We start from the raw sequence: 12,452 nt of genomic DNA on the forward strand, positions 1-12,452 counted from the left end.
CTTGTCACTATGTAATTGTAGAACACGTGGGAATTTAATTTTCTGAACTTTCCTATTTTCCTTCAGAATTTTCCGAAAATGTTCAATTGTCATGTTTGGTTGAAATATGTGTAATACTTTTATGAGACCCCCTCTCCATTCCAGAGGAGGGAGGGGTGTCATATCATCATAGAAACATATATCGTACCGAAAAACCCTCAAATTTGGCTGATCTTCTTAATGTATTTAATAGATGATCTACTTCAGAATCACAATGTAAAACAGAATCATTACTGAAAAAGGTTTGGTATCTTTGACCGATTTCGTGCTTAAATTATACATATTGGGTCCTATTATAGAAATCGAGGCGATAAGAACTCGTTAGACCTATTTTACTATTATAGAAATCGAGCAATTCGATAGCACCGAGCGAGTGATAGCTATCGATGCAAGTGTCAGAATTTTTCGAGTTGTTTGGTTCACTTGTTGCATATCTTCAGAGAATTATTTTGTTTTGGTTTGCGTCCCTGATATTTTCCTTTAGGAAACATTTCAGAAACGCTTGAATATATGCAATTTTCAACACATGTTAGTTTATTTGATCAGTATTTATTTTACGGTGCTGCCAGAATAGTATATACAAGGTAATTATTCAATCCAACATTATTCATATTAATTATGTTATAATTTACAATGCAGAACTTACTTCCAGCTAGTGATCCCCGATTTTTGAAATTAATCGTTCATCAGCTAATCGAATAGTTTTCAGCAGTTCGTTATTCGATACGATTAATCGACCCAAATAATCGATTAATCGCATTACTGAGAGAAATAATCCGTCAGACTAATATTTCTCATTTGCTAGAAAGCCATATGGAATCAAAAATATGTTAATTCCACCTGAAAATCAATTATTATCCTTTACGCTCCCTTAAAGTCGTAAAGAATGCTCAATTCGCGTTGACGGCATTGAGCTTCGTTTATAAACTTAAGGGAGCGTCAAAGATAATGATTGATTTTCAGGATAATGTGCGATTCACATAGCACGTTACGGAGAAGAACGTCTACGTTCCGTCAACGTCTCCTCCAATTCACACATGCAGTCAATGCTTCCACCAGCACAGTCACGTCAAATGCTAAACGAATGATTTATTTAATTTTATTCATGGTGTCGCCACCTACAACAATTTTAAATTGCAATGCCCTCTTTCAAATCAGCATGCCTAGAATCAGTTCTAAATTTTGAAAAATTCAATGAATGATTCTCATTGAATTTTTCAAAATTCAATTATTTAAATGCTTAAACCCCGTAGTCCGACCCTTATGCAATAATAATAATAAATAGAATAATTCTTTCAACTAGTCGCGAATGATTTTCACTCCGAAATTTGGAACTAAGAGATATGTTGGCATAAAAAGTACAGTAAGTTACTTGTAAAGCGATATGCTGAGGCACCACTCAGTGTCGCATTGGAGTCGGTTTTGACCAGTAATTGGACCTTTGCGACTGGTGGCGACATTCAATGTGGGGCCATAATTTGGGCCCCGAACTCAATGTTTACAAAAATGTCCAACTAGAGGTAAAAATGTCTAATTAAACGTGTTGCATCACAGATCTGTTCAATTAACTTAATGTCGATGTAGATGTAAATTACTTTACAATCAAATCAAAACAAAAGCCGAGACACAAAGCCCAGACAAAAACCAAACGAGCCGTCCGTCTCCGTCAATTATTCTTCTCTATAAACCCTGCCGGTCGTTTTCGTTGAACGTATGCTGACGCGTCGTTACGTTGCTGGTGTATGTGAATGTTTTCATGAGAATTGCATGGTAGAATCATTGACGTATCGTGACGTGACGGGACGTGAACGTGACGTGTATGTTGTATGTGAATCGCTCTTAAAACTGCAACGGCCGTACGTTTTTTTATCTCAGCGTTTGGATCGATTAATCGACGTAAATTATTCGTTCGCTTCGATTATTGGTTGTGCAGTATTCGTTCGTTTAATAATCGATTTCTGTAGGAAGTATTCGATTAATCGATTAATCGAACGATTATCGGGGATCACTACTTCCAGCACATATTTCAGTGGCTGAAAACGAGTGGACAGACAAATCACCACCTGTTTGAACGACTCGTTGAACCAATGGAAGCGAATGTAAACATTGCTCGGGGTATTTGTGGAGGAAGTTAAAATAAAATCCCGGTTAAGGAAAAGTGGGAGGAATTCAGTGAGGAGCTTAATGCGCTGAGACCATCAATGCGTCTTGGTTCAGAATGCCAGAAAGTAAGTGTTTCTTCTACGATACATACAACTTCATAAGTAAATTTTATCATATTATACGAATTACTATCAAACGAATTTCCTACCTAAACATGTCTTATTCCTGCTAGCGTATGTTAGTACGTGTTACTTTTGTCACCAATTTTCTTTTTTATTGCTATACTATACCGAACTTTCTATACCATATGCTAAAGCAGAAATGTCTTGCAAAACAATAATGATTTTTTTAAATTACAGATTTGGATTGACATGAGGTGAAAAGTAAATAAACACTAGCACACAACAAGCGAGGATTCAGGGCCAAAGGTGGTGGCCCAATACAATAATGCTATTGACGCCGATATCGTTTTTATTACACATCCATGCATGTCTTACGCCTATTAAGCTTCATTCGTAGAGGGAATATCAGTTTTCTCCAAAACATAACCATATTAACACTTTTGGAAATACATTTTCATAGCAGATACCTCAAAAAAAGATTTGGCATCCTTTCTATAGTGCTCCGTGAAACATTTCAAGCTTGTTTCAAAATATTTCATCACAACCGCTGACATTCGAGCTTGCTAACGAATCGAGCAGTTTTCCTCGATTTCTATAATTCCAGATTTTACTCGGTGTGATAGTGATTGTATCGAATCCTCGATTCGATTTCTATAATAGGGCCCATTGATTCCATGATAAATGACAGTATTAGAACGGGAGATCAGTAATCATTAAAAAACAGATTATGCGACTTCGTCTTTGTTTTATTTCAGTTATTTTTTTATTGACAGAAAGATGACATATTGGAAATTATATTCGAGAGACATCGTATTTAATTAGTATGTTCTACTTGCACATTTAATTTTCAAAAAATAATACTCTTGCTGTATTAATTGTCAATATTCCATTGAAATTAAATTGGCATTATGTGCATTGTCTGTGACTGGTTGGAATGACTTGAATTATAAAAAATGTTATTTGTTTACTACAAATACAAATAAGTTAAAACAAATTATATGTAAAAATATAGTAACCAGTCTAATGAGTGCTAAAATCATAGACAATTTGTGTCTAAACTCTGTTCCACAGAATACATTTACTCCCCTGCCGTTTCTACCTGCGGAGATGCATCGTTTCCAGGGCCCTGCCTGGTCAAACAATCAAACACCTTGGAAATTCCAAAATACCCCATTAGGAAAAGCGATCCTACAAAGGCAGCTAGGAAGAACACGCCTATCAGGAACCCTACCATCAGCATCGAAGCCACGGTAATGAGCGTTCCTTCGATGAATATGAAGCTGGAGAACGTGAGAACGGCCGTTGTTAGCGTGAAGAAGATAAAGATGACGAACGGAAGTGTCATGATGAATACCACTGCTGCAATGGACAACGCTAGCAGTGGATATCGTTGCAATCCCACATATACAGCGGAGGCAACTTCCTTGAAGCGATAGCGGATGATGAACTTGTTTACACCTTTGAAGAAGAGATGCACTGAAAAAAGTGATAAAAATAGAATTTATTTAATTTAAAAACTTCGTATTAACTATAGTTTTAGTATGTGGAACAAAATTTTCAACAGGTAGTGTAATCAGAAAGATAATATGGCTAGTCGTTCATAGGTGGGTGGGCTTGCATTTACTGTAGCCATGATCGGAAAACCAATATAAAAATCAAACATCCCGACTACTTACAGTATAAAGAGATACGATCTAATAGATAACGAGCAAGTTCTTCATTCTCACGTTGATTACGTCTTCGACGGGCATTTCTTGCCTCATCCGAGGAAGGATCATTTTCCTGAAAATAAACATCGAAATAAATTTGAAAGAGAAAAACACAACAAAAATGCTTACCGCACTATTTCCACGTATAATAACCATGTCTGCTTGACAAATATATTGTTGGACTTTCAACGACTTGAATAAAAACCAAATGAAACCCTCGAAAACCTGCTTTTTCGTCCTTCTACGCCGATAGTGGAATGATGTTTATTTACATTTTGCTCTAGCATTCGGATTTACATACAAATTTGAGGTAGGTTGTGCTGTTGGAAACTACCCAGTAAAGAAAAACCTCAACCAAAGTTATTAGAAAAAGAAGGGAATATTGGAAAACCATTCAATAATTTTTCATGATTCAAATTATAGACATAATAAAATACATATTCATCATGAAGAATATAAACCTAATTATCACAGTTTCATAATAAAAGTAGGGAAATCTTTTTGACGGCACTTCTTTTGGAGCATTTCGAGCTTCATTCAAAGTTCGTTCGTTCCATACACATTCTCTAATCCGTTGTAGATAAATTATAACTTAACCCATCAACGACCAAGCCGTAAAAATATTTTTTTTTGGCGGAAGCCGTTGGTGTAATTTTGATTATTTACGCTAAAAAAAACCTAAATGTTCAAGACTTATTTTTATTTTTTATTGCTGACGGTGGAGAAATGTGATTGCCTGAGAATTGTTTTTTTATCATTCTCTCCAGCTCCTCCTCACACGAAATTCTACGGATCGCCATCACCCAAGGTTGTTACGGACAAAATTGATACTTACAATTATTCTCAATTGAAAATGCAAAAATAAATGAAAAAATCTTCCGTATTTTAAAGCAAACAAACCAGAATGCGTTGTTATCTATTCAACAGAAAAGAAAGTTTGTTATGGTCAACGTTTGATTTTTCGAACCCTTAATTTCCCCGGCTGTTATTTTCCTGCAGGAGCCTCAACCAAATGATTTTTGCCCTACATCAGAATGTGTTTTTTTTTATCAAAATAAAACTGTAGAAAAATTCATACATTTTTGTTTTTTTATTAAAATTGAAAACATTAACCAGACATAATCGCTTTAAATCGACATAATTGCCCAATAAAGTTATATAACATTGAATGAAATTGATGAAATGAAATTGTGGTAGCTAATGAATTGGTTCAAAAACATAACTGTATGGTATCTTTCCGAAGACATGAAAATTTATCAAAGGTGCTGTTCGATTTTTCAAACGCTTGGCACAAAATGGCTTAAACTAGTTAAATTTCGGACAAATTAATGTTCTCACCCCCAGGTTTGGGAATAGCGTGAAGAAGGTTTATTATTCTAAAGAGGATGTGCCCTAACTTTATTGCTAACTGCTGATTGCTGCTGCGTTCCGGGTTTCGAGTATCTGTCTCCGTCGCTGGCTTCGCGATCCGTATTATCTGATTCCTCGTTTTGTCTAGATATTCTGAGTGGTCATCGATGCGGTCTGCGCTTGCTGCGGATAAAACTCTTTGGATGCGAATAATCGTAGCACGTTTCACGTTTCTGCTGTAGTTGTTGTTGCATTTATTAACGGCGTCCAAAACAGATATACTCGGTATTATTTGAACATGTTAAGTTCTATACTTAAGATAATTTAATAATCTGAAAAACGTTGCCCAATGAAGAACCGATATTTACCCAGTCAATTATTCTTTGGCTTGTATTGCCATCGCGTACAGAATCAACTTCTATTTCTTTTGGATTTACCGTTCAACAGGTAAGGAAATAAGCTTTTCTTACCGCAAGATGGATGCGATGGATGCAAGATTGGATGCGCAACTTAAATTGTTCCGTTCGCACAAGATGGCATTTTCAGGTTATCAGTGCTATAGTCAACGGCCACAGCTGATTTGGCATTTTGGCAAAAATCGTGAAGTGTTGACATCTGTCAACCAACTATTGTTTACAAGTGTTTTGCGGTTTTGCACAAAAAGTTAAATTTTTACATCGTTGAAAATATCGAGTTTCGCGGCAAATAAGCACCATTTGCGGGAAGTTTTGATTTTCTGTTTCCTATTTTTGTCTATTTTGATTCTGTGAATGTTTATGGTGATTATAGTGTTAAAGACAAAAAGCGTCCGGGTCAACCGAAAAAGTTTGACGACGAAGAATTAGAGACATTACTTGATCAAGATTCGTGTCAAACGCAAGCAGAGCTTGTAGAATCATTGGGAGTAACTCGACAAGCTTTTTGTATACAGCTCAAAGCTGCATAATACTTCACGAAGCGAGGAAATTATGTTCTGTACGAATTGAAAGCAAGAGATGTTGAACGGCGATTTTGCATGTTCGAAATGTTGCTTGAACGGCACAAAATAAAGTCTTTTCTATATACAAATCGTTACCAAGGACGAAAAATGGATTCACTACGATAATACAAAACACAAAAAACCGTATGTAAAGCTTGATCAACCAGGAACATCAACGACAAAGCCGAATATCCACGCCGCAAAACAAATGCTCTGTGTTTGGTGGGATAAAAAGGGTGTAATTTATTTGAGCTACTAAAACCTCGATCAATGGAGGCTTCTAGGGGCAACAATTGATCCATTTAAAGCGAGCTATAGCCAGATACTATAAACTGTTTCAAAAATACGCGCAAGCCGTATAAAATATTTTATAGAGTGTGCGGAGAGGAACCGAACCCTCGTTTGTGTATCAATCAATGTTGGTGATTTTGATTAGAACACAAAAATAGCAAATGGAGAGTATATCAAACATGCTATCGTTCACTTAGTAAGTGAACGCTTCATCTTTTCCCTAGGAAATTCAGTTCAAACCTATGGATGGTGTCAAAGTAAGAACATAGCATAGCGTAAAATTCTGCACCACACAATGAACTATCAGAACCCTTTTAGAAAAATCTCAGAAACCAATAAATTTCTTCAATAAGGTGAGATATACATACAACATCACCATCACCGTTCCGTCAACTATTCTCGTGGACATGGACATTGAAGTTGCCGTTGACGGTGTATGTGAACGCGACCATATAATTTTCATGGGAAAATACTTGATGATTAATTCTTTCACGTTGACTTCACGGTGACGGGACATTGTATGTGTAGCGCACTTAAATCTTTCTAATTCTCAAACACCATTTAATTTAATTTCATTTAATTTTTATTCCATGTGATTCTCATTTCTACACATCTTGCGAGAGCCACCTTTGGTGTAGCTCCCTTGAAATGAGTCATGAAATGTTGTCAAATCCAGCGAATGTCATCCACGAGCGAGCTGTATGCGTGTGTTTACAAATCAAAATACTCTTCTTCTGCGGGTGTAGGCGTGTACCAGCCAGGTCAGTGCGGGCTTGCTAGCGAAGAAGTGGACTGCGAGAAAGAGTGTAATTTTCTTTGAAACATTCGCCAGTTACAGGCAAACTTTTTTGAACTCGAAAGTTTTCCAGCGATCTAGGTGGTGAAAAGTGTTTCTACAGTGAGTGAAATTGCCACAATTCGGTAGACGGTGAGTTATTTTCTCGGAAGTGAGTGAAATTTGGCGACTGGCGACATGCTTTGAGCTGGAAAAGACGCATCAAAAAATCCTGTGTGTGCGCGGGTGTGGTGCACAAGCCGGAGCAAACCCATTTTTCTGCTGCTGCTTGCTGGGCTGTGGGGCTCTGGTGATGAATTCTGATGATTGTGTACGGTTGATGGGGCTGGTGGGGTGTGACAGGGGGTGCTCTGTGTGTACTGTATAGTAAACAAAAATCAAAATGGCTGCTACTTCAGTGCATTGAATGGGAGTATTATTTCCTCTTTGACTCATTAGGGAGCCGAGAATTCCAGTATTTTGGTCGATGGTTATTAATCATCAACTACGTTCCTGTTGATAGATCGCTTTTGAAAAAACAAGAAACAGTGTATGGATTACGGTGTGATGGTTTATTATCTTCTATCATAAGTAAACTTGGTGAAATCTAAAAACAGTGAGTTGAAAATATTACTTAAATGTTGTATACAACGGGCAGAAAAAAACATCTTAGAAGCATAAGGTCTTGTGATTATTTCTATAAAAAGTAGGCTTAAGAAAAAAACAGTGAATCAATGCTTTTCGATTAATGAAAAGCATTCGGCAATATCAAAGAGAAGAAGAATTACGAACCAATCTATGAATGAGCGCATATTGGAAGACATTCAAAATGGAGTTCGCAGTAGCAACGGGGCAGCAGTAGCGAAACATAGAAATGGGAAAAAAATCACCATACAAACATAAAACGAGAACGTTGCGTCAAAGGAAGAGAAGAGAGAGGGAGGAAAAGACCATAAACCTTTTACGGATTCATATACACCAGACACCGCGCGGCCTCGCAACTCCGTCCTCTGATCTCCCACAACACATGCATCCTGGTGCACTTTTTTTTGGTCTGTTACGTTCAGTGTAGCAAAGTGTTTTGTTCTCGGTATGATTCTCCCTTTTCTTCCCTGTTTCGAATACAATCGTTTCTTTGGTTGTCGCATAAATGTCCTACGTTTGGGCCTAGCCGAACCCTCTCTCTCTCTTTGCGGATGGGAGATAAGGAAACAAGAAGATTATGGAACGCATACTAATCGGATGTGCCTTATGCAGGTGCTTTCCTACTCTGGTGGTCAGGTAGACAATCTTTGCTGTGTCGGCATTTGTCTGAAGTTCACAGTTTCCACACAGCGGAAAGGCATGATGCTGGATAATTGCGACCTTGCTAAGAATTTGTTGGAAATTTCCAAGAAAAAAGAAATTGGGCAAAATTGAACATCATATGGCGCTGGAACTAGTAATAGAATTTCGATTGATGTAGAATGATAGCCTAACACACGTTTGCTTGCAAGAGAAGCGATGTGCAGAGCAATAAAATAAAAAAGCGTAGAAAAACATATTGCGCTCTGCAAATCTACGATTTGGAGATATAGCCGAACAATCGGCATCTTATGATCATCAGTTGAGCCACAGGACTAATCATTGCGTTTCAAGTGATTAACGTTGTTATATCTCACCTCATTTAGGAAATACAAACCGAGTTTTATGTCGTCCAACGATGAGTTGATTAAAATTATAAAAAAGTTATTGGAACATACAAAAACTGGTCTCACAGAAGGTCGATTGATTTTTGAAAAAGGGCTAGAAATTGAAATTTCATCCCTAATGATCCTAAAAATATACAAACTCGCCTTGATAATCAGTCATTCCATGCCAAACCGATATAGTGGTTTACAGATTTTCGTCAAAAGTCGTTTTTTTATTGCTTTCATGGCTTTGGATTTATTACATAACATATCTCAATATCAGAGATGCTATTTTTTCGCTTTTGAGATATGATTTCATATCTCAATATCTATGCTATTTTTTTCGTTTTGAAGATATGATTTTTTAAAGTTAACCGGTGTTCTGAAAAATCATATTTCCCCTTTTATCCCAATATTACTTATTGTAAAAATTCATAATATTTTAACCCATTTAGATGATCGACATATTAAATTAAAGCCAATAAGCTACCCTTCTTTGAAAAAAATATCAGAATTGCGGGAAGATTGAATTCTACTCGCATAGGTCTAGTCTAGTTACATAGGAATATTGAACGAAGACATGTTAAATTTGCAAAGTAATAACTCAAAAACAAAACATAACACATCTCTGATTTTCGGATATATTATGTAAAAAAGCTTTCCAGAAAAAATAGAAAAAAAATGTATATATAAATACAAAAGTAGTGTTATTTCAAAGAAAAATAACTCACCAGCTTCAATTTGATTTGTGGATCATCTAAATCGGTCCAGTAGTTCGAAAGTTATGAATTTTTGTATTGGAAAAAGAGGGAAAATTTGTTTTTTCGAACCACCGATTAAATTTGAAAAATCATAACTCAAAAACGGAAAAAATAACATCTTTGATATCGAGGTATGTTATGTAGAAAATTCTCAGCTTTCAAGAAAAAATATAAAAAATATGGCGCCCTCTAGTCCAAAGCCAAAGCCACAATAAAAAACGACTACAATCAATAATTACGAAAATAAAATCCATTTCTTTTCCAAGGTTCAATATGTTTAAATAAAAGATTAGCTGATTGATTTCAATCTGATACATCGATCATCTAAATCGGTTCAGTAGTTCAAAAGTTCTGAATTTTTGAAAAAAGTCATTTTTGGGAAGAATGTGGAAAAAATGATTTTTCGGACCACCCTAAAATGGAAATGATCACCCTAATAAAAAAATAACAAAAATACGGGTCTAATGTTTTGCGATAAAGAACAAAATCACCACTTTTGACGAAAATCTGAGAGTCACTATATCGGTTTGGTATGGAATGGCTGTAATAGTAGTTGACGAGTTTGGCCTACTGACGCACAGGAAAATTCATAAAGAAATTCGAAACAGCACAATCGGGCTAGACCCACGCAAAGAGCACGTACTAGGAATTGAAAACTTGGAACATGGAACTGCAAGTCTCTCAACTTTCTTGCGAGTTCCCAATTCTTTCGGAAATATTGAGAGCCCACAATGTCAACATCGTAGCGCTGCAGGAGGCGCGCTTGAAAGGTTCGATGGTGCGTTCGTTTTATGATGGCTGCTGCAACACACACGAGATGGGTATAGCTTTCATCTTGATGGGGAAGATGCACAAATGGGTGTTTGGCGAGGATGCGAGGCCACTTCTTCAACAACAGCATTATCAACGTCTACAACCCCCATCTAGAAGAATTGTACGCGCATCTAGAGCATTAATACGATCGCTGCTCAAAACATGACATCAGAATTGTCACCGGTGATTTGAATGCATAGGTCCACCAAGAGGAGTTCAGACCGGTAATTGGTAGGTTCAGCGCCCATTCGCGAATCAACTAAAAAGACTTATCAACTTCACTGCCTCCAAGAACAGGGCCATACGAACCTATCGTGGTGCTAACATCGATTCAGACCACTACCTGGCGATGGTCAAACTGACGAGGACAACGAAACGAATAGTTTGACGATGAGTACCAAGCGTTTCTGAACGAGATGAATGCAAGAATTTCTGAACGCGCAGCCATGCTACAACGAGCGACTCCACAAAACGTGGAGCGATGCAGACTAATACCAGGGACAGACATACAGCTGTGCTTGCGTTGTACAGGTACCATCGTACCATGACAGACATACTTTGGTTGTACATTGTACCGTATGTCAAACTGACAATCAGAAATTTTCCCAATTTTCACCACATATTTCAATAAAAAAGGTTTTTATTTAACGTCCAAACTATCAAACACTACAAAAAAGCTTCCAATATGAGTTATTAACTTAAGAGAAAATCAATGAAAAGAACGTTTACCAAGTGCTTTGATTCAGTTTGTTCATGCTACCCACCACCAACCGTCTATGGCGCTGCGCACAGTACAACTGTAGCCATGTACAGCGGTAAAACAGGTCGGTACAGGTACAACGATTGTACCGAGTTCCTTGCATGGTTCTAGCGCTGTACATGGTGACAGACATACAATTTTCGAAATACAACGCTAGTACAGCTGTATGTCTGTCATAAGTATAAAGCGCAGGCAGCAAACACATCTCTTTCGGTAAAAAAAGAGTGCCGCCTGGAAGAGAAAGAGTGCGAGGAGATGGAGCTACTTTATCGTTCTCGAAAATCGCGGAAGTTCTTCAAGAAACTAACTTCCTCGCACAAAGGTTTTGTGCCACGGGCTGAAATGTGCAGGAACAAGGAAGGAGGCATCTTGACGAACGAACGCGAGGTGATCGAAAGGTGGAGGTAGCACTACGATAAACACCTGGACAGCGCTTAGACAGGAGTTGGAATTTCAACCGGATACGTTCATACATTGTAGAATGCTTAGAAAAAAGTTATTTAAGGTCAATTTCGTTCAAAGTTGTTTCTTCATTTATTGTGCTTAAATATGATAATTTTAGCTGTCCAGTTTCCATAAGACCATTTCAATATAACAGGAATCAAGTCTGGAGAGCAAGTTTTTGGTCCTTAATCGATTGCTTAGTTCCCTTGCTAGTATAAATAGTACCATTGTTTTGCTGGAATGTGAATTTTTGTGAGGATATCCACGTAAAAACGGTGGGAAGCATTCCAGAACATGTATGTAATCCTTGAATGATGTGAAAGCTATCTTGAGCTTTTCGGTTGCACAGAATCCGCCCAAACCGTGCACGAGCCTCCACCAAAATTCCTGGTTGAAAAATACTGTTCCTCCTTCCGTAAATCACGCCAGTACCCGTTGGAACCATCAGGACCATTCAAATTGAACTTTTTTTCGTCAGTGAAGTCAGTCATACATTGAAGAACTTTTCGTTATGGTATATAGCTTTTGGAAACATTCTTTGTCATAACATACCATGTCCCACTGTTGGTTCAGATGAGCTTTGGCAAAACTCAGACATCTTCCGATGTGAGATGGGGTAAGATTAGGAGCTCTAAC

At 37.4% G+C, this 12,452-nt stretch overlaps 2 protein-coding genes across 7 annotated transcripts in view; one reads left to right on the forward strand and one right to left on the reverse strand.

Moving 5' to 3' along the window:
- Positions 1-2,998: 2,998 nt before the first annotated feature.
- On the reverse strand, positions 2,999-4,253 carry LOC129761750 (uncharacterized). The gene is made up of 3 exons (XM_055759500.1): positions 4,103-4,253; positions 3,941-4,046; positions 2,999-3,740 (listed from the first exon to the last, which is right to left on the reverse strand). The coding sequence occupies exons 1-3, from the start codon at positions 4,127-4,129 to the stop codon at positions 3,343-3,345; spliced, it is 531 nt and encodes a 176-aa protein (XP_055615475.1). The 5' UTR covers positions 4,130-4,253; the 3' UTR covers positions 2,999-3,342.
- Positions 4,254-7,334: 3,081 nt separating this feature from the next.
- The window catches only part of LOC129763540 (armadillo segment polarity protein), an 83,355-nt gene continuing 78,237 nt past the window's right edge, over positions 7,335-12,452 (forward strand). For 2 of the 6 annotated variants that reach the window (XM_055762721.1, XM_055762722.1), the window contains exon 1: positions 7,335-7,521. The gene's annotated coding sequence lies outside the window, so the exon portion shown is untranslated. Of the gene's footprint in view, positions 7,541-7,789; positions 7,985-12,452 lie in introns of those variants that run through there. The other 4 variants (XM_055762713.1, XM_055762717.1, XM_055762715.1 and 1 more) reach the window with 3 other exon arrangements.

The sequence above is a fragment of the Toxorhynchites rutilus genome, chromosome 1 (genome assembly GCF_029784135.1).
Source record: "Toxorhynchites rutilus septentrionalis strain SRP chromosome 1, ASM2978413v1, whole genome shotgun sequence".
NCBI lineage: Eukaryota > Metazoa > Arthropoda > Insecta > Diptera > Culicidae > Toxorhynchites > Toxorhynchites rutilus.

Excerpts from the sequence above, each read along its gene's own strand:
- LOC129761750 (XM_055759500.1), bottom strand. The coding sequence starts at position 4,129 with ATGGTTATTATACGTGGAAATAGTGCG. Across the intron at positions 4,047-4,102 it reads TTATACGTGGAAATAGTGCG|GAAAATGATCCTTCCTCGGA; the intron begins GTAAGCATTTTT and ends GTTTATTTTCAG. Across the intron at positions 3,741-3,940 it reads AGATCGTATCTCTTTATACT|TGCATCTCTTCTTCAAAGGT; the intron begins GTAAGTAGTCGG and ends CACTTTTTTCAG.